Genomic DNA, 23,416 nt, shown 5'->3' with positions numbered 1-23,416 from the left:
AAATTCAGTTTATAATTACAACTATACTATCTCTTAGAATGAACTGTTTGAGGGGGAGAGGATTCTTCTGAAAATTAGTAATGACATTACAATGACAGACTCTGTTTGATGGGCGCAACAGGATGATACAGAAGATTATTTCTGCCAAAATATTTTAGGATTTCATCAATTTTCCCAAGAACCCTCTATATCCTTTAAAATTCAAATTATTCTTTTTTGAAGGGCCACTTGTTTTTCATCCAGATAGCATTTCTCCTGATTAATCTCCAAATCCCTGTTTATCCTTGACTCTGCAGACAGATTCAAGAAAGTATACAAGTTATACAATTTCACCTTGAAATCAATTTGCAAAGCATTTTACACTCTACTGTCAGGTATTCTCCAAGAATCAAAAGAGACATAACCAAAAAGCTACAGATGGGACAGGCTGGGGGCAGAGAGCTAGCTTATCTGAGCCAGGACTAATTCTATAAGAGATTAATTCACTAGTGAATATTTTCACATTGATGGAGTTTGCTCTGCTATAGCAGCAACCTTGTACGTTGGGAGCTCTGATAATGAGGACCTGATAATGAGGACCTCTGTACCTCATTTAACCATCTCAAAAGTCATGTGAAGTGATTGTTATCAACATTTTACAGAAAGGAGTAAGATGAACAGAAAATATATTTACCCAAGATCACAGAGAAAATGAATAGAAGACCCATAACTAAAACCCAAGTCTCCTAATAGCTCCTCCCATACACCACACTGCCTCCGTGATACACATATTCACTCAACAATACACATTCACCGAACCACATCTATGTGCTAGAAACTGTGCTAGGTATTGGAGAGTCATAAAAAGCCAGTCATAAAAGGACAAATACTGTACGATTCCACTTATACGAGATACATAGAAAAGTCAAATTGATAGAGACAGTCTCTGCTAGGGGCTGGGGGAAGGAAGGAATTGGGAAGTTATTGTTTAATGCGGACAAAGATTTAGCTTTGCAATGCGAAAAAAGTCCTAGAGACAGACAGTGGTGATGGTTGCACAACAACATGAATGTACTTAATGCCACCAGTGGTTAAAATGGTCAACTTTATGTTATGTGTATTTATCGTAATTTTTTAAAAAATAATCTTTAAAAACTAGATGGCAAACAAAATCCAAAATTACTATTAAGCAAAATTTTAAGTGTAATAGGGGAGACAGACAGACAACAGGGGAGACAGACAGACAAGGAAACCAAGTATTACAATATACCATGACTAATGGAAACATTAAAAGCCAGTGTGAAATTTAACAGAAGTCTGATTCAAGTTAAGTATTTGGTAGGTATAACCAAGTTTTATGGAAATATATAGGAGATGGTCAGAGAAAAGAGAACCTAACTAAACCCAGGGATCAAAAACTTCCAAGACAGGTGGAGATAATCCAAAGATAAAATGGATGAGTCAGCCATAAGGAAAGCAAAAAAAGTCATTTCAGGTAAAAGCAACAGTGCCAAGGGCCTAAGTTCTGAGAGAACATGGGCCATTTGGTGATCTCTTGAAATAAGTTACATCAGTAGGTCTGGAGCTAATACAAGCTGAAAATGAAAAAGGTATATGTTATATAATAAATGACTTTAATGCTAAGAAAGCTCTGGCATCTGAACTTATTCCTGAAGGATTAAGGCCAAGAAATGGATGTGGCCAAGAAAATTTAAGCAAGGGTGTGACAAAATCATATTTGCATTTTAGAAAAATTGATTTTATACAAACACTAAGTTCATCTTGATCAAAAGACAGAAAAAGATATCCATCTTCCATGAAAAGCCCAAAGGTCATTAAAAAGCAGTCTAAATGTAATTTGAAAGATCCTTAGCTATAATATAAAGATAATGGAACCTCCTTGTGATAAGACAATTCAGCAGGAGAGCTACTTTGGTGGTTTAAAATTTGGCTTACATGAATTTAAAAAGCTACAAACTATTAGTTAACAGTAGAAATTATCCCTCCAAACTGAACTTAATGCCAACAAATTCTAGTGAAATTTAATAGAAGTCTATCTCTATGTATTTTGGGAGGGCTAATAAGTCTGTCTGTAATTAAAAGGTGAAGCTAAGATTAGTGTGCAACACACTGTAAATCACCCAAAGACCCAGCAATGAAATCCATTATAGTCAAATGTAAGAGAGGTGAAATCTTGACATTACCAAATATTCACTCAGACACTTCTGCAAAACCACAATTCTTTAGCATACAGCTCCCCTTCGCCCCTACATAATTAAAAGTTTTAAGGAATTCTCTCAAACTCAAAAGCAGTAGAGAACATGGCACTGAGACACCCCTCCTCGTAAACCACCTCTACTCACCCAAACTCCTAAGGGTCTGGTGGTCCCTTTATCATCAACATATCCAAGCCTTCCTCACTTTCAGCCAACTAAAGCCCACTTCCTGAAGCAGCTCGAAATCCAAACCCTTTCCAGTTTTTCCTCTGGGGCCACACCTATCTCCCATGACAGCCCTCTAGATACGAGCATCCTATACCATCCCAAATCTCTACTGAAGGCCAAAAGAAAAAGAACATTCACTCACCCAACACTGCCCTCAAACTACAATCTCCTCATTCCTTCTCTCACTTGCTAAACAGAGAAGCCTCCCTATATATTATAATTCAAAGCCTAGGAAAATGATCATTTCACTGCCACTGATTTCAGAGTTGCCTACTGCTATACTGTCTGTAAATTTATCAAAGACAGTAGGAGGTGGTTTTAATACATATCCCAGGGATGGTTAATTAACATTTGAAGTACCTTCATCAAGAATACACATTCTAGAAATGGGTAATTAGCATTTGAAAGTCTCTAGTCAAAGTCTACCACCCAGAGGTGCTTCCATAAGCTATTAGAACAATGGAAATTTAAAATGAGCTCCTAAATGGTGAAAGAAGTAATGTTAGTATAGCTCTGAATTAAAGACCAGTCACCACAGCTGTGTGATTTTCTCCAGAAGTACTGAGGTGCTTGCCAGGCAAGAAGAGAGCTGGACTTAACCAAGCCATTATAGAAAGAGAGAGTGAAAAGAGAATCAATGGTGTTTTCTGGGAGCAGTAGTGATGGGTCATGAACTCCATGCTGAGTAAGGAAGAATTTGAGGACTGGAAAGGGATTATTAATGAGAAAGTGGAAGAGTTAATGGATCAGAGATTTCAAAGTGAAAGAATTACTAGATTGGAAGTACAAAGGCAGATCAACTAGAATAATAAAGAGTGAAATACTCAAAGTCAAGATTTCTGAGGTGTTATTAGTGATGACATATCTTAAAAGTATATAATAAAATAATTGGGCCATGCTGAGGAATTTGCTGGTAAAAGTAATATAACTAAAATTCTGTTCTCACTTAAGTAATTATTATCATTGTGATAATTTTCTGTTTCATAGAGAACTGCATACAGAGAATATTAAAATACGGAAACCAAAAATTCAAACAGAAACCATGAAATATGATACTCTCACATATATTACTTTAAACCTAACAGACTTATTAGCATGTGCTCTAGCATTAGCTGGATTCAAATTCCAACTTGGCCATTTACTAGCTGAGTGCCTCTGTTTCCACACTGGCAAAATGGGGATGTTATTAGTACCTACCGCATAGGATTGCCAGAGGATTATATATGTCACTCTATGTAAAGAGCTAAGAATAGTGTGGAAGCCGTAGCAAACACTATGTAAATGTTAGCTAGTATTATCAGAGTCTGAGACTTCACTACTTTCAAGGTATACCAAAAACCAAAGAGGCTAAAGTAATGGACTGATTTTGAGATAAGGCATTTTGCTTGAAGGACACATTTAATAGGTGTAACATTTCTTACTAACCAGTCTGATTTACAGTAATAAGCACTAAAACATTTCAAGGTAGTAGAACAGCCTTTTTTAAACCTAAAAGGAAGGTAAATATTTAGCTAAACAAACTATAAAGAAATATAACCTGCAATGGCTGGTACTTGAGTTGTCTGTCCTGTAACTGCTTTACTATTAATTGGTTTTGCAAAAATCAGCTTCGTGATTACTGGACCAGAGGTTGGAGTTCGAGGTTTCTTCGCAATCTGAAATATATAAATAACTATAAAGACCATTGTTTCTATAAAACACCTATTCAATCAAAATTAGACAAGATTGATATACAGAAGTACATGTGAAACCAGCTCATTTAACAAAACATATCTAAGTACTGACGTTAAAAACATTTAAAATGCAGCCATTCACCAAAATACTAATATGATCACATCCTTAGGCCATTATACAACAATACCTTTGGATTTTATTGCAAATTCTTATTTTAGTCTCTGGGACATATGCATATAATGAAAAACAAATTAATTTGTAAAAATAATGTTTAATGTTCAATAGTAATGTTTAAAATAACCATTTAATAATAATAATGAAACACAAATATGGCACAGCAATATCCTTTTCCAAATAGCTAATTATTCAATAATAAAAAGATGGAGTAGAGTATGTTAAGAAAGCATAGTGCAAATGATAAATATAATTTCATTGGCCCCTGGAAGCAAAATATAAATACACATAAAAGATAGCCTCATGATTATATCTTCAACTTTAGATCTATATATCAGGGGCAGATAAATAAGGAACTGCACAAGTTAAACACCCTAGGATACAAAGAGACATGTTTGGCAAAACACAGACTATTCTAAAGGTGAAGCCTCTGAAATATTATTTACTAAAATACACTTTACTAGACTACAAATTGTTTGAAGGGAGGGTCTATGTTTTATTCATCTCTGCTTTTACGTTATACACGGTACACTGTTGCCCTAAACTAAAATTCTCCACAAGTCAAGGAAGGTAGAGTTACCAATGTCCTTATACTGAAATTGCAATGTATGCAAGGCACAGCTTTTTCTAAAAGTCAGAAGCAGAAATTTAGCAATGATAAAAAATCATAGCCTTTAGCAATAATAAAAATCATAGACTTTTTTATCAGTTTATGATAAAAATCATGGACTTTCAGAGCAGGAAGGACATTAAATACTAATTTTATCTTTGGCAGATTGAAAATTGAGGCCCTGAAAGTACTATTATTGGAAATAATAACTCAAAATGAACAAACATGACCAACTTAAACGACAAAACATACCAGAAGCTGTAACTGATTACAGAACTAAGTAAATACCAGCTTTGTGCTCAAACTATAAATTAAACTTAATAACATTTTCTTACACTTAGAATATATTACTTTCTTACACTCAGAACATATTACTGACAAAACAAAATGTAAAGGAAACACAAATCACCTTTTAAAAAAACGAACCAAAGAGATTCCCTACTATATTAAAAAATATCCAGCTTGTAAAACTCTGATATACCCAAATAAATCCATAATTGTAGTTTTAAAAACTGATGCAATTTGGGAGACACACAGAGAAAATATTTCCCAAGTGTATTTACAGGCCTAAAACTCTAAAATAAGTTAGAATATGTTGTCTATTGACTTAGTATTAAGAATCTCAAGAGGTAGAGGTATTGATATTCTTGGAAATCTGTGTCTCGAAATAGATAATCTTAGCTATAGAGTTTGGGAATTTAAAGTGTTTCCCCATTTTTAACTAATTTTCACAATCATAAAACTATATGAATACTTACCAACCAGGGAAAAAAATGTAAATACGACCAAGAGCACATTAATTATTCAAAGGAACAATCTCAACTTGTCCTTGTGGTTTTGTTTCTTTAGTGTAGCATTGCTGAAAATAAGGATTTCCAATTCTGTCAAGGAACCAGGCTTTTTGCATTATGAATTCTAAACTACCCTAGAACAAATTTACTTTATTAAATAAAACAGAGCATAAAGGATCTTCTTTTTTTTTTTTTTGCAGTATGCGGGCCTCTCACTGTTGTGGCCTCTCCCGTTGCGGAGCACAGGCTCCAGACGCGCAGGCTTAGCGGCCATGACTCACGGGCCCAGCCGCTCTGTGGCATGTGGGATCTTCCCGGACCAGGCACAAACCCGTGTCCCCTGCATCGGCAGGCGGACCCTCAACCACTGCGCCACCAGGGAAGCCCAAAGGATCATTTTTTAACAAATGTATCTAATTAGCAGATTAAGACAAAAATGAATCAAAGAAGGAAATTTACAAATAAGACTGCCAAAGATGTGATCAAATAATACATGCAGTAATTTTGGGCACTGTGTTATACAGATTCAGGAACTAATAAGGAGTTATGTTGTTCCATATGGCTAATTATCTATTATTCTTATATACTATGCAAAAGAAACACAGGAAAGTGTTTATATATCTGTAACTAAGTGTAACTATACCTCTTTGTTACTGCCTCTGGCCTCAACTGTCACCTTTGGAGATGGGTCTCCTTCTTCCACCCTTTCCTATTGTCCACACCCTAATAAGTTTCAATACTCTGATTAAACTTAAGACAATGCTGAGAACCGTCTGGGAAAAAAATCAGGGGATCATACACACCATGTAAAAGTAAACCAAATATTCTGTTGCCCAAAATGGATACAGATAGATGTGTAGCTTTTTGTTTGTTTTTTCTGTGCTTCAGTGCTTCAGAGCTTTATAGGCTACTCTTGAGTTGAAAAGATTTAGTTGCCTAAAAATAACTGGACAAGTAGAACAATATTCTAAATGGGGTTTCTTTTGTTTCTGTTTTTATTTTATTTATTTATTTATTTTGCAGTACGCGGGCCTCTCACTGTTGTGGCCTCTCCCTTTGCGGAGCACAGGCTCCGGACATGCAGGCTCAGCGGCCATGGCTCACGGGCCCCGCCGCTCCGCGGCATGTGGGATCCTCCCGGACCGGGGCACGAACCCGTGTCCCCTGCATCGGCAGGTGGACTCTCAACCACTGCGCCACCAGGTAAGCCCTTGTTTTTGTTTTTAAATAGAAGTCTTTTTAAATAAATAGAATCAGATTTTGTAAAAGTAAGGACAAGAAGAGAAGTTATAAGAATTAGACCCCAGTCTTTGTTTTTATTGTTGGTACTTAGGGGATTATAGTAGAAAACTAGTGGATACAAGTAAACTGGTCTTACAAATAGTATGTATACATTGCTCTTGTAAATGAAAAAAAATGACATTCTGATTTACATTTACAGTATCTTGCGAACATGGTTATGATCCATATCCCCAAAGCCAGATAAACTCTGGTAAACCAATAAAAACAAGTTTTAAAACTGATTAAAAAACAAGGTGAGGACAAGGTGCTTGATGGTGATAGGATATCTCATTCAAGAGATCCTCACCAAAAAAAGTAAAAGGAAGTCAGAATTAAGTGAGAGATGATAATGAACAAGAAAGAGCACTAAATGTTTAATAGTGGCAGAAGGGACATGGACAAATTATAAAGTTTGAGAAATCTTATGAAGTTCTTAAATAAAAAGCCTGTGAAAAATAAGTTTCTAACTATTTTGTCAACATAATAACCAAAACAATATTTCTAATATCAGCTGAGAGTGGACAGTTCCCCAAACCTTCTTCCTTCCTTATACACCTGCTTTATTTCTCTAACTCTTGCCTTCTTTCTAAAAGCCAACTCTTTCAAACAGGAAATGCATTTGTGGTCTTAAGTGGATCATTGTATTTCTAAGAGCAGTGGTGACCTAAAAAGGCCTATTGGGCATGAAAAAATACTTAACATATGTTCTTATAACCTTCTATCTTAGGTTTCTATTCATACTAACAATGGGTACCATTTTGAAGGATTCTCAATGTTTTGAGAACCATACCAAAGAGTTATCTTTTCTTATGTGTTTCATCACGATCAAATAGCCATCTTACAGCTAAAATCAAAAACTCAGAGAAAATAAGTAGCCTATCCAAAGTTCTGCAGCTGGGAGGGCAGCAGAGAAGAGACTGAAATCCAGTTGGTCCAATTCTAAACCTTCCATCACATGGCACTGCCTTTCTACATTGCAAACATGAGCGATGCAATGGACAGTAAATTCCAAAGAAGAGGCACACACTGGCTGGTATGCACTACTGCTGGCTTGAAGGGTTTCTCAGAGCAGCAAGTTTTCCTAGACTCTGGCCATCTGTTAGCTGAAAATATCATGTCTGAATGATTTTTTGACAGCCTGACATCAACTCTGGCATCTTTATACCAGCAGAATATCCTTGTACTCAAACTACTACTGAGAATAAAATTGTTTTAAAATGAGTGAAAAGCTATAAATACACTAAATTGGAATTTAACCAAAATTAAGTTCTAAGTTCTCTGGCAGAAATTTTCAAAAGCATTGCACATATCAAACTTTACAAAAAAAACCACACAATTACTAAAAGCAACATTCAAAAGAATTCAGTAACAACTATGCATTTAATCACCCTACACACGCAACTATGAATCAATTTAACATGCATTTTAACTAGTAAGCGCCCTTTTTTTTTTTTTTTTTTTTTTTTTTTTTTACCTGTACTGTTTTTAACTGTTGGGTCTGTAACACAGAGGGCTGAGTTGTAGTATTAATCAGTTGACTTCCTGGGGTCAATGCTGAGACACCAATGACAGGTTTCACCTCTGGCCTCCCTCCAATGGTAACTACTTTAATTTGCTGCGGTGGTAACTTAGCATCTCCTGACTGGGCCTGAGTTGTAACTTTCTGAGCCTGGGGTTGGCTATGGGGTAGTGCTAAAACAATTGGTGAACCAGACTTGCCCAAAGTTGTTAAAATTAACTTCTGTCCATCTGGTTTAAGGGTCTGATTGCCAAGTTTAAGATCAGATGTCTGTGATACTTTGTTTAAAATAATCTGATTGGCTGATATAGTCACAGGAGTCTGAGCACCAAGTTTTTGAAGGCCACTTGGAAAAGCTGGTTTCACCGTGGTATTACAATCTGCTTTAGTAATTGTGGTATTCACTGCAACTTGGTTAGTGTGGTTACTGTACACTGTTATTGGTTCCGTGGAAATGGGCGTGGCTGTAGAGTCACCAGTAGAATTTATGTTGACAATTTCTTCCAGTTCTGTCTCCATGGGAATTGGGGATGAAACAATAACAGCCTCAATACTATCATCATCCACTAAAGTTATACCAGTGTCCATTATCTCCTCTGGAAGCAAACTATTCACCTCAGCTGGCACCACCTCCATGATCGTTCTCCTGCTAGAAAGTTGATCAGGCACTGCAATAAAATTTGAAAAATGAATAAATTACTAGGTTTCAAAACAGATTTAAGAGAAGAAAAAAAATTATTCAAGAAAAATGCAAATGACAAAACAAAAATTTTTACTTATGTATAACTGAATGAAGGACATTCCTGATGCATATTTGGGTTAAACCATTTTAACAAATCCTCAACCTTCAAGAATCTGAAATATAAGTCATATGGGACACAAAACTAAAAGCAAACATTCTCATTCGCCATGTCTCAACCCAAAAGTATACTGCATTCAGGCAACACTAAGTCACATAATTACAGGAAACTCCTTTCCAGTTCCTGCTCATAAATAAAACATTTAATCTTTGACATGTCTGATCATCTTACTTCTTCCCAGTTATGGGTTTTGTTTTTCTTTTTCCTACCGACAAACTTGAAAACTGCTGATTTGCACAAGGAAATAAAGATTTAAATATAAACAGATTTTAGAAAACATATTCAAATCTCCAGTGAGCGAGGTCCTAAAATGAGGTTACTAAACCATTTATAAAAATCCATTAAGATGGGGAGGCAGAAGGGTGAGCTGTGACAAAGCGAGAGAGAGGCCTGGACATATATACACTACCAAACGCAAGGTAGATAGCTTGTGGGAAGCAGCCGCATAGCACAGGGATATCAGCTCGGTGCTTTGTGACCGCCTGGAAGGGTGGGATAGGGAGGGTGGGAGGGAGGGAGATGCAAGAGGGAAGAGATATGGGAACATATGTATATGTATAACTGATTCACTCTGTTATAAAGCAGAAACTAACACACCATTGTAAAGCAATTATACCCCAATAAAGATGTGAAGAAAAAAAAATCCATTAAGGACTCAAATTAATGTTAAAGGAGTTTCTAGAGTAATCCATCTCAGCAACTGTAGGTCAAATGGCTTATCTGGCCCAAGTTTGATCAATTTGCTTCATACTAAAGAAAGCTTTATTTGGAAAGAAGATTCTCAAATCCTCCTCAGCCATTCAAAATGTCACAAAGGGAACCATTTAAGAGGAATACAGCTAGGCCCCATAAAGAAAAAAAAATGGTAATAATAATAAAGCAGATTACGAACAAATCAGAACTGCAATGCTTTCAGCCAAAGGTCATGCAGAACTTCCAATAAAGGAGTCAGTACCATTATCTTCACATATTAAAGAGTTCATCATATTTATGACTGACTAAATAAGTTATCTGCCCAGAGAACGTCTAAGATCCATAGGAACCTAATCAGTAATTCTTTCTTTTCCCTTTTTTTAAAAAATATAAACATGCAATACCCATTCCAAGATTAAGAGTAACAGACATGAACAGCAAATTATAATTATTAGCATTGACAAATACTAATACTGCCAAAATTAATCTTCATTATTGAGCACTTACTATCTACCAGTGATGGCATAATTTAATTTAATCTATCCTGACATAACTTAATCTATCCTGACAACTCTAATATGGTATCATTATCACCCCCATTTTACATATGAGGAAACCTTAGAAAGGTTAAACTATTTGCCCAAGGTCACACAGCTACCCAGTAAATGATAGCCAGAACTCAAACTCAGGATATGTTTTATGACACAAAGTTCATAATTTTAATCACAAAATTTACTGCCTTAAATTTTTACCACTGGTATGTTTAAATTGAGAAAAAAAAAAAGTCTACTCCTTTACAGTCAACCTCCTACCCCAAAATCCTACTCTACACAACCACGGGTCTGTTCTATCACCTCACTAGATTAGTGTTGCCTTTTTGCCCATTCTAGAACTTCATATAAATGGAATCATATATTACATACTCATGACATAAAGGAATATACAGTATAAGCCTTTTCCCTCAGTATGTTTTTTAAGATTTATCTTTATTCTTACCCTTATTAGCAGCTCAGTTCCTTTTCATTGCTGAGTAACATTCCACTGGATGAATCTACCACAAGTTGTTTATCCATTCATCTGTGGATGGACATTTGGACTGTTTCCATTTTGGGACTATTATGAATAATACTGCTATGAACATTCAAGTTTTTTATGGATAGATATTTTCATTTCTTTTGAATAAATACCTAGAAGTGGACTTGCTAGGTCATAAGATAAGTTTATTTTTAACTTTGCATGAAACTGCCAAACTACTTCCCAGCTCAGCTGTACCATTTTGTACACCCACCAGCGATGCATGAGGCTCCCAGCTGCTCCACATCCTCGCCAGCAACTGGTTTTGTCAGTCTTTTTAACTTTAGCCATTCTAGTGGGTGTGAAGTGGTATCTCATTGTGGGTTTTTTTCTTTTGCAGTACGCGGGCCTCTCACTGTTGTGGCCTCTCCCGTTGCGAAGCACAGGCTCCGGACGCGCAGGCTCAGCGGCCATGGCTCACGGGCCCAGCCGCTCCGTGGCATGTGGGATCCTCCCGGACCAGGGCACGAACCCGTGTCCCCTGCATTGGCAGGCGGACTCTCAACCACTGCGCCACCAGGGAAGCCCTCATTGTGGTTTTAATTTGCAATTCCCAGATGACTAAAGACGTTGAGCATCTTTTCATATGAATGTTATCTATTTGTGTATCTTCTTTTAAAAAGTGCCTGTGTTAAAGCCTTTTGCCAAATTTTTAAAATATTGGGTTTTTTATCTTCTTGTTGAGTTGGATGAGTTCTTTACATATATTGCAAAACCATCAGTCACAGTAACTTGTAGCTCAGAGGAATCACTAAGGTTTCCAAAGTATGAGCACTTCTCTAGATGCGGCTCTTCCTAATCAATAGAATCTCCTCTGGCACTTACAGAACAGGGCATTTACAGACAGGCTCTTTAAAACATCAACACCAATTATACTTTCTGCAGTGGAAGCCAGATAACAGTACACAACAATAAACGGCCTCACCCACAGTGCCACATTAGCTTCCCTTCCCTACCGTGGACCTTGCCCAAGGCCTGTCAGTTGTCTCTGAACATTCCATCCCCCATAGAACAAGGTAGGATGATGACTTGGGTGTCAGCATCCAACACAACCATAAAAGTTTGACTCCCTCTTCTCCCTGAAGTTCCCCCAGCACGTTTAGACAGATAGGTGTGGCCTCTGGTCTCCCTTAAGGATAGGGAGACCTCAGCCCAACCCTTATTCATCTTTCTCCTTAAAACACCTGAAGTCAAGGTGTAAGAAGAGGAGAGGTCACCCCACGGAAGGAGACAGTGGTCAGACGGTGCATTTACTTTCAGTTTCAAGCCCCCACACTTGCAGCTCAACCAAACAAACTTCTAATGTTTTCGATCCACCCAGATCCTCATTTCTAACATCATTTTCTCAGCTTTGGGGACTCCTTGACTCAGCAGCTACAGCCCCACCGCCCTTCTGCTAGGGCCATGGAGTTGAGTGTACAACAACCAAGGTAACCATTCAGGCTATCTCTCAGCTCAGCCCCTAAATATTCATTAAGAGGTAGAACACCAAAGGGCTCCTACTTCCCTTGCCTCTGCCACCCTTGCCCACCACTTGGGTGAGAGCATTTGCTGCCAGATGCCAGAGAGTCTTTCAATATCCCCTCGCCCAGCCCTCAAGGTCCTCATCCTTCCTCTTTCAAAAAGCCATGTCTCTGTCAGCACTCCATTCTTATGGCTAAAACTGTCAAGTACTGGGAGGGGGCTGAGATTTTAGCCTCTCCTTGCAAGCTAACAAAGTAGCCTGTCACTGTTTCGTGGATACTGGCGGACAACACAGTAGGCCTAGGTCAGAGACACAGGACTTACTACTCCAAGCACAGCAAGGAACATAAGTATCATGTGTGTATCAGTTCCCCTGTTGCCCCCAAGTCCTACAGGGCAGATGTGGAGAGGAGCCCAGGTAGACACTGTGCAGGCAGGTTTGCATCACAACTGAGGGACCCTGAGCTTAAGGAACCTGAATCATTTATAACCTGAAGCACACCTGCCCTTTGTCCAAAGGGCGATATTACCTTTACTATACTGGACAATAAGCAAATCTGCCCTCTGCAACAGCAGGAGTCGCTAACTATCATCCAAGGCTTTATGCTATACAAACATCCTGGAAAAAATTGTTTAAAAGGGCTGTCACACTACTGGCCTGCGCTCTAAAGCCTGCAAGCCACAACTACTGAAGCCCACGTGCCACAACTACTGAAGCCCTCATGCCTACAGCCCGTGCTCTGCAACAACAGCTCAGTTTGAAGTGAGAAGCCTGCGCACCAAAGCGAAGAGTAGCCCTCGCTCGCTGCAACTAGAAAAAGCCTGTGCGCAGCAACAAAGACCCAACGCAGACAAAAATAAATAAAGTTTTTTAAATAAAAAAAAAGTAGAAAAAAGGGCTGTCACCGCCTCACTTGTAAGAAGTACAGAAATGCAAAGACCCAGGGAAAACTGTTTCCCAAAAGTATCTCTCTCTACTTATTTATTTTAGCAATGTTTTTTGTACTTCTAGTGTATAGGTCTTCTTTCTATATATATTTTGGTAAATTTATCCCTAAGTGTTTCACGTTTTTTTGATGTATTGTAAGTGGTCTTTTTTTTTTCCATTTTCCAACTGTTTGTTGCTAGTATACAGAGATTCAACTGATTATTTTATATTGTCCATGTATCTAACAATTAGCTAAACTCACTAAATCTCGATGTAGAGCCCTTAGGATTTTTTAGAAAGATAATCCATGGTGTCTGAGAATAAGATCAGTATTTCTTCCTTTCCAATCTGCATGTCTTTTGTTTCTTTTCCTTACCTTACCGCCCGCACTGGCTAGGACCTACAGTAAAATGTTGAATAAAAGTGGTAAGAGCAGACATCTTTACCTTGTTCCCAAACTTACCCTTAGCTGTAGGTTTTTCATAAATTCCCTCTATTAGGTTGAGAAAGCTAACTTATAGTACCAGTTTGTAGTTGTTTCTTTTTTCAATCATAATCATAAATGGATATCTAATCATATGTTTTTTTCTACAACTAGTGAGATAATCATATGGCTTTCCTCTTTTAGTCTGGGAGTTATATTGATTTTTTATTAAGCCAATTCTGCATTCCTGAAATAAACTCCACTCAAAATTATATAAAATTGTATAAAATCATATTTTCTACATATTGCCAAATTCTACTGGCTAATATTTTGTTAATCAATTTTGTCTATACTCATGAGGACTACTGGTCTGTAGTTTTTTTGTAGTGGCTCTCTGGGGATAATGCTAGTCTAATAAAATGAGTTGGGAGGTCTTCACTCCTCTTCAATTTTCAGGAAGAGCCTTCATGGAATTGTTACAATTTCTTCCTAAAATGTTTGTTAGAATTCACCAGTAAAGCCATCTAGACATAAAGCTTTCTTGTGAGGTTTTTAACTATAAATTCTATTTCTTGAATACGAGTAGGGTTACTCGGGTTATCTCTTTCTTTCTGAGTGACCTTTGACATTTGATAGTTTGTATCTTTTAAGGAATCTGTCTATTCCTCTAAGTTGCCAAATTTATTAGCATAAAGTTATACAAAATATTCTTTTATTTTAATGTCTGTAGAGATAGCAACTCTTCCATCCTCATTTTGGTAGTTTCTGTCTTTTCTCCTTTTTTTCTCTGATCAGTCTAGTTGGAGATTTTTCAATTTTATTGATCTTTTCAAGAACGATTTTGGCTTCATTGATTTTTCCCAACAGTTTGTCCATTTTTTACTTAACTATTACCTTTATCTCCTTCCTTCTGCTTACTTTACATTTTTTTCTAGAAGCTTCAGATGGAAGCACAGATCAGGATTCGACAAACCATAGCCTACAGACCAAATTAAGCCCACGGTCTGTTTATGTATTTCTCTGCAGCTAAGAATGATTTTTACATTTGTAAATAGTTGGGCGAGAGTGAGTATATATGTGTGTGTGTGTGTGTGTATATATATATATATATATATACACACACACACACACACATATATATATACATATATACGTATATATATATACATATGTATATGTATATATATATACACATATATATACACATACATATATATACACTGTGTGTGTGTGTGTATATATATATATACACACACACACACACACACACACACACACACACACACACACTACCCTACAAAGCCTAAAATATTTGCCATCTGGCCCTTTATAGAAAAAATCTGTCAACACTTGGTTTAGATCATTGATTTTAAACCTTTGATATTTGATAGTTTGTATCTTTTAAGATACTTGTCTATTCCTCTCAGTTGCCAAATTTATTACCATAAAGATTTTAAACCTTCTTTTCTGAAATAAACATTTAATGTTAAAAATTCCCCCAATGCTACTTTAACTGCATTCTACTAATCTCAATATGTTTTTATTATCATTCGCTTCAAATGTTTTCTAATAGTCCTTGTGATTTCATCTTTGATACACGGAAAATAAAGAAGTGTGCTATTTAATTCCCAAATATTTGGGGATTTTCTACCTTTTATTATTGATTTCTAATTTGCTCCTACTATTGTCAGAGACTGTAATTACCATTTCCATCATGTGTAGATGGAATTTAGAGACTAGTTTAAGGCTCAGTGTATGGTCCATCTTGGTGAACACTGCACGTGCACCTGAAGAGAACATGTATTCTATGGTTGCTGAGGGTAGCACCCTATAAAAGTCAATTAGGTCAAGTTGGTTGATAGTGTTGTTCATATCTTCCATAGTCTTTCTTTTTCCTTTTCTATCAATTACTGAGAAAGGCTGTTAAAATTCCCAAATACGATTGTGGCTTTGTCATTTTCTCCTCTTCTATGCATTTTTGCTTCTTCATATATTTTAAAGCTCTGTTATTAGGCAGAACATGTCTTCCTATTTGTCCTATTAAAAGGAACTAGGAGCTATAGACCTAGGAGTCTCCCTTGGAAGTAGGAGTAAAGTTCAAACTTGTAACAAGAAAAGGTCTGATTCGTTTGGCCAGTCTCTAAGCAGTATGGGCTGTGCAGAGTTCAGGAGCCAGCACACCTCACAGGCCACTGAGCAGACTGTGATAACTGCTTTATGATTAGACATCCATATCTGTTTCAGTCAGGGTCACATGCAGGGCATGATGGCCTATGCGAAAAGAAACTCTCAAAAGGAGCTTGTGGGCATGGCAGGAAAGGGTTTGGCCATCTAGTTACATGAATCATCACTCTAATTTTATCCCTTAGGAATGGAAGATATGTACTAGCACATGCAACCTCATCATCTCTGTGTTGAGGACCACTCCAAGAAAAGAGAGGATCTTCACAAGCCAATGGGACTGAGGAGCTTTAGTTTACCACATCTGTATGAAAGGTTACCTTTCAAGGTATGGAGAGAAAAGAATATTGAACATACAATGCATTCTCCATGCCTCCAACATTTCTGCTCATAAAATCAAGTTCTAAAAGCCTTAGTTTTAAACTTATTTATGTTTTTTATCAGCATTTAATTAATATGTATTGCTTCCCAACTTTGTGGAGGGAAATTAACCAGACAGACCTCAGAAATCAACAGAAGAGTGGCATGATCACAGCTGTACTTTCGGAGGATTAACTTCATCTCAGTATTTTATTGGACTGGAGGCAGGGAAACCAGTTAGAAGGCTATTACAGTAATTAGTTCAAGACAGAGATAAATGGAGGGACGGATTTAGGGCAGTAAAAGAAATGAGTTAAATATAATATAAAAAATAATATAAGATAGAAATGATAAATGCTCTATGCGTTCACATTTTTAAATGGTTTCTTAGAGAATATTACCAGTGCTGAAACACTCTTCTTTCCCTTAGTTACAGGTGGAGGACAACCTGGCAAACAACTGTTTTCATTCTTGCACATACTAATATAAAATGGTGATGACCTATCATCATATTATAGGTGAGTAATTGGTCAGATGTTGGGACAGAAACATTTGAATGTTTAAGAATTACACTTTTGTACCTAGAGCTTACCACCAGCACTATCTGGTTAACTATACTACTTGGATTTTAGCTTTCATTTCTAAGATCAAACATCAACAACTCAAAAACTAGGTACAGAACTACATTTCTCAAACTAAGGTGGGAGCAGTGAACTATAAAACATGAGTCTTGAAGAAATTTTGAGAAGTTCATATTTTCATTTCAATAATATATATTTTTTAAAAGTATATTCTGGATCACCTTGATAACCACCTCATATCTACCATCAATGGTACCAGAATTAGAGTGGGCATAGAAGGGTCTTACAAGGTAAATGATATATTTATGCCAAGTGAAAGCCAAACCACCTAATCAGTGATTTAAGGAGGAAAGCTCTGCAGCATTCAAACACAGAAAAGTAGTGTAGGAGTTGAGTTATCATAGGATATACAGCATATAGAAAACTGCACACCTAGCCAAGGCCCACAATAGTATATTCACTATGCAAAGAAAGATTTCATTTCAGCAAAACAACATCATCCATCACCCTAAATTTAACTGGTTTTACTGGCTTTATAGTTTTGTTTATATTTCATTTATAAATTTACTTTTCTTTTATACTTCCATATAAGCAATAACCATAAGGAATTTATATACATCTAAAAATTAAATATTTTAATAAAATAAAACTATTTAGGCCAATACTGAGGATCCACAATATTTTTTTCCCTTTAAAGGGAGATTGTATATTATTCATGCTCAAGATTAACCTGGTGGAAAAAACATGGGGATTCACATCAGAAAGATCTGCTTCCAAATCTTGACTCTCCTAGTTGCTTATCATGTAACCCTAAGCAATAATCTCTCTAAGCCCTAGTTTTCTGGGGTTTTTTTTTTTGCAGTACATGGGCCTCTCACTGTTGTGGCCTCTCCCATTGCGGAGCACAGGCTCCGGACGCGCAGGCTCAGCGGCCATGGCTCACGGGCCCAGCCGCTCCGCAGCATGTGGGATCCGCCCGGACCAGGGCACGAACCTGTGTCCCCTGCATCGGTAGGGGGACTCTCAACCACTGCGCCACCAGGGAAGCCCTAAGCCCTAGTTTACTTGCAGGGTTACTGGGAAGACAGTTATGCGGTACAGTAAAGCTCAAATGAAAATTCTTCTCTTCTTTTTCTATCTAAATTAGCTTCTCCTGATTTCTCCCTTTTTTAAAAATTTTATTTACTTACTTACTTACTTAATTTATTTATTTATTGGCAGCTCCACATGGCATCTCAGTTCCCTGACCAGGGATTGAACCTGGGCGCTGGACAGTGACAGCATGGAGTCCCTACCACTGGACCACCACAGGGAATTCCCTCTCCATAGAACTTTTAATCTGTCATATATCATGCAGATTACACCTTCACAATGTCTCCTTCCCACTGTAACCAAGAGTTTCCAAATCTCCAAAGCTCAGAGCCAACTACGTATTTTTACCTTTATCTCCTCTCACCTGCAATACCTCCTACAGAAAAAGCTACAGGACTTATCTCCCTCAAGTGCATCTCTGAGGCTGTCACTCTCCTACTCAAAAATTTTCTGTAAGTCTCAAGGCCTTCTGTATTAAGGTCCTACCCAACCTAGCAACTTTATCTCCAATTCCTAAAGTGAAAGTTTCCTGAGGCAAAGATACTGAGGTATCGCCCATCCCTAGCATAGTATGTGACACATAATAGATACCCAATAGTAATATTTGAAAAAAGTAACAGGAATCTGTAATGCTCCTCTCCACCAAAACAGATGACTGACTACCTCCACTGGCATAACTCTTCATTTCTTTCTAACACACTTCTAATTATTAATTGTTTTAACCACAATAATCTAAAAGCTGGTCTTGAAAGACAATCACAAGGAATCACAAAAAGACAATAGCACTCGGTGATTTAAAAAAAAAAAAAGAAAGCCAGTGAAAAAGCATTAAATCTCCCTCTTTATTTTAATTATTTTAAAAATTCTTAGTTTTACTATTAACTTAGCAGCTTGGTTGGCATGGCCCAAATAACTGCAACATAAACATTATAAGAAAAAACAACAACAACAAAAACAATCAAATTCCTACTGGATAAAACGAGAATATCAGGGAAAAAAATGATTTAGAAAATTCATTAACTAAAACCTCTGAGTACCTCTCAGTTATTTCCCGTAAAAAATTTTTTTGGTCTCTTATTCTTCTAGTGAATGAATTCAGACACTCAAATGTCCAAGCTATACACACAAATATTTCCTCTCTGAATAAAACACTCAGTGAATAATATTGTATGACATACTATGACATCATCTCTTTGTAGGAAACTTGGATAAGGAAAATCACTGCTATCATAAACATGACCAGGGGCCATTTCTTAAACATTCACCTCTCTGTTCACTCATATATTCAACCTTCCAGTGACCCAACCTTCCACTACAAAAGCTGGAAAAAAACAGAGGGCCCCAAATTAATGTATAAAAATTTGATTCACATGTAACTTTTCAGTAACACTACTGTTGGGGATCTGCAGCACAATCTAAAACATACATGAATCTTTAGGTAACCTAACAAAATTAGACAATGGCTGTCACAGAGTCAATCAAGCCAATTCTCCAGCTCTTTAAACAAAGGGCTAACAAGTCAAGTATGCAAAATAAAACAGAGGTCTCAATTTATCTTTAACCAACTTAAAATTTGACTCGTATCAAGTGCGAGCATCAAGCCATCACAACTTCCTTCTTAACAATGAAGGTAAAACTTGTGAACAAAAATAGAGCACCCAGAGCTGCACTTCACTTGGATCATAAAATCTACTGTGAAATTTTCCATAACTTTACTCTCTGAATTCATGAAATGGATGAGAGGCAGGGAAAAACATGGATATCAAATATGACTGACAGTATCTCAATTGTTATTTGCCAAATGGCAGGGCCCAAGGGGTCCTCTATAGATGACAGAGCCATAAAAGAAAACGACAACAGTTTTAATGATTACAAAACTGGTCCATATGCTCAAAAAATGTGAACATCCACACCCCAACAAGTCACAGACTATGATCTAAGACACAGAGCTTAAATGCAGAATAAAATGTCAATGCTCTGCCTCCCTAAAGAAACATACAACCCCATAAACTGCTGAACATCATCAAACCAACACCCGCCAGAGTGGATATTTTAAATATTAAATCAGGTAATCATGATAACTGCTAGCGGTTCATCTAGGCCTCAGCAGCAGCCTTAGGTGTAAGAGCAAACTCAAGCCCTCTTAACACTCAAAGAATAATGTTGATGTCATTATGAGGCTACTGATTCTTTGCCCTCTGAACTAGTCATTCCCTGACCCACGACGCAATTCTTCTCCCACCCACCCCCTCCCCCAAATAAAGAGAGCTCAAAACAGAGCAGCCCTCGGGTATCCCCTTCTCCTCTACCTCCGGCGGCTGCCGCTGTCTCCTCCCTCCGGCTCCGAGGTGGGGACTCCAGAAGGTCCCGGGCAATTCCGAGCCCGGGCGGTGCTTGTTTTGCCTGTGCACGGTAGCTCCGGCCAGCCGCTTCCTTCCCCAGTCTGCACGAACTGGAGCGCTACAGGGATCCCGGGGGCCAAGGAGGGAGCCCGGGTGGCGACGCCGCCGCGGCCGCCGCCTCTGGTATGTCAGGGGCCGGGATTGTATTTCGAAAGATCCGCCATTTTCACCTCGTCATCACCATCACAGCTCAGCAGCTTCCCCGACAGCCGGAGCCCGGGCCGCCGCCGCCGCCGCCGCCGCCAGTAACCTCCCCCTTCCTCCTCCTCCCCTCCCCGGCCCTCCCCTCCGGAGAGGCGCACACCCACATATCCGGGGAAACCTCCCGCCGGCCCCGCCAACCTTCAAATGCTCAGGGAGATACTAATGCACACACAGTCCACGCTGAGACCTTTCACCCTGCCACGAAAGATGGTGCTCCGGCGGGCCCGGTAGCAACGCGAAAGCAAGTCGTGCTACCTGCGGGGCCCCAAGTCCGGCACATTTTTGTTTTGAAGAGCAAAAAACATGCGGAAGGGGGCAGAAGGGCAATAAAGAGCCCAAACTCTCTCATTTTCAGGAAAGCAACTTGAGAGAGTTGACGGAATGCCTTTTATTCACTGTGTCCCTCTCAGACACTAAAAACTGGATCAAGACCTTTAATGCCATTCACCAGCTCTGACATTTTCCTCCACCGTCAGCACTACTTTTGACAGAATGGGCTACTTCCAACTGCACGTCCGACCTCTCTGATACATTTGTAAGTTACAGGCATTGATTCTCACGCAGATACTGTAGTCAAAAGGTCTAGTTTTCAAATAAATTTCTCAACTATTTTCCACTTAATTTCGTCTGATCATTTCTGTCCATAAACACTGTGACTTCCAGTTCGTTTGTCATTGGTTTAAGACGTCAAAGTGCCACTAGGTTTAAAATGTACTGAACCTATTCATAAGTGAACAATTTCTAAAATACAGAAAATATACCTCTAAGTTAAAATTCTTTGCCAAATGCTTTTAGAATCTAAGTCACCAAATTAAAAAAAAAAAATCTGCCGCTGATATGTTTATTTGATACTGTGAAAATAAGCAGCTTGCTTCAGAGCAAGACCCTAGAGTTACCCACCCAGCTCCACCAGCTCCTCTCATCATGCAGTTTAATAAATAACTAAAAGAGAATATACGCAAATTTTAATCATCAAAGAAATATCAGTAAAACATAAGCTGCAAGGCTTCTGATGGGAACAGAATTTTTTTAAAAAAAAACTAAGTTGACTACCTTTGTTAATTTCAGATTTGATAACCACCCATTGAAAAGCTGAATTCTATAACCTACCATTCAACTACAGCATAAGCTCTAAAAGACCTGTCTGAAATGAGCAAATTGAATTTCAAGGTTTCGAACAGAGCCACTCTACCGCCTTTTTTAAAAGTTAGTTTAAAAAGAGAAAGGCAGAAGTTGAAAAAAGGCATTTAATTTCCTTACCTTGCTTGAATGACAACTCCATATAAAAGTCGGTAGCTTCAGGCTTAAACAAGTACTATCACCCAGCCCAGTCGCCGTTTCTATATGCAGCCTGCTAGACTCTGAGAGTATCAAGTCTTCCCAATTTCTTTATCTTTAAACTTTATTTCCCCACGGCCAGCCCTGTTCACCCCCACTCTGCTTGGTGTTTACCGTTGGTTGGCCAAGCTAAGTCTTGGCCCGCTCCCTTCCCCCGTGCACCTCGGGAACATTGTGACATTTGACTGGTGGGCTTCGCGAGGAAAACGGACATACACGAAGAAGACACCATACAAAGGGGCATAGGAAGAACAGGGCGGCGGGCAGTAGGGAAAGGAGGAGCTGGTACAAAATGACACAGCAGCAAAACCGGTTCCCAGAAACCCGGGGCCGACACAGGGGCTCCTCGGACCGCGCAGTGTGCGTGTCAACAGCCGCGGGAGCCCTTCCTCCAGACCGCCGGGAAGGGCGGGCTGCCGGCAGAGCGCCGGCCCCGCTGGGTGACAGCCGCCCTCCCGAGTGCCGGCGGGAAGGGGCCGAGCCCGGAGGATCCTCCCTCCCCCTGCGGCCCAGGGATGCGGCGCGGCGTCCCCCAGACTGCAGGTTCCCGCTCTCCGCCACTACCCACTAGCCCGGGCTCCCGGAGGGGGCGGTCCGGCGCCCTCCGCCCGCGCCACCACCCGCAGCGCCCCCTTTCCCGCCCGCCTGCCCAGAGGCCCCCACCCCGGGGGCTGACACTCACCAAAGCCGGCGGCGCCGCCGCCTCCTTCTCACGCCGCGATCTCTGGGCTCCCCGCAGCCGCGGCGGCGGCGGCGCCTCCAAGACACAGACCCGGGTTTGTTCAAAATCACGCGCCCAGCGCCATTCCACCGCCGCATCCCATAATACGCTGGGCCCTCCCCTCCCGCGCGCCCCTCTCCGCCCGCCCCTCCACTCTGCCCGCCCCGCCTCCACGGCTTCCTTCTCCCCGCCCTTTCCGCGGCGCCTTGCCCCGCCCCTTGGCAACCCTAGCTAGCGTCATCCCGCAAGGCGGCCGCGAGTACGCTCCTGCTCCACGTGACTCCGAGTGTGCGCTCTGTCAAAGCTTTCGCACGGAATGTTCCATCCAGCTGAAGCTGGGAGGGGGAAGGCAGGGTCGCGCACGAGCTTGGGAGGGAGTGTGTTATCTTCTAGCTTTCCTTGTTAGGAAGTCTGTGCTGTAGGTGCGATTTCCAGCATCTTGCCGTTGTTTGATGTTCTTGGGTGGGGAAGTGATCAGTAATCACAAATGCCAAATCTCTTTGTTTTTTAGGCACTGATTTTGCGGGGGTCGCTAAAAAAGCCCCTGGAAGACCACGCAGAGTTAAACTTATTTTGAAAGGGACTTTTTTTTACGGTATACAGTCAAGACTAACACAATCAA

The 23,416-nt window shown here is 39.4% G+C and overlaps 1 protein-coding gene across 4 annotated transcripts in view; it reads right to left on the bottom strand.

Moving 5' to 3' along the window:
* LIN54 (lin-54 DREAM MuvB core complex component) overlaps window positions 1-22,884 on the bottom strand; it is a 76,397-nt gene extending 53,513 nt beyond the window's left edge. Inside the window, exons 1-3 of one of the 4 annotated variants that reach the window (XM_060012254.1) lie at window positions 22,756-22,884; window positions 8,428-9,140; window positions 3,961-4,078 (exon numbers count right to left, since the gene is read on the bottom strand). In XM_060012254.1, the coding sequence (XP_059868237.1) occupies window positions 3,961-4,078; window positions 8,428-9,108 (799 nt within the window). In that variant the 5' untranslated portion in view covers window positions 9,109-9,140; window positions 22,756-22,884. Of the gene's footprint in view, window positions 1-3,960; window positions 4,079-8,427; window positions 9,141-20,438; window positions 20,731-22,755 lie in introns of those variants that run through there. The other 3 variants (XM_060012257.1, XM_060012255.1, XM_060012256.1) reach the window with 3 other exon arrangements.
* Window positions 22,885-23,416: the final 532 nt, after the last annotated feature.

Source organism: Delphinus delphis, chromosome 5 (assembly GCF_949987515.2).
Source record: "Delphinus delphis chromosome 5, mDelDel1.2, whole genome shotgun sequence".
NCBI lineage: Eukaryota > Metazoa > Chordata > Mammalia > Artiodactyla > Delphinidae > Delphinus > Delphinus delphis.
Note: the sequence above shows the minus strand (reverse complement) of the source record. Positions and strands in the feature narration are given on the sequence as shown.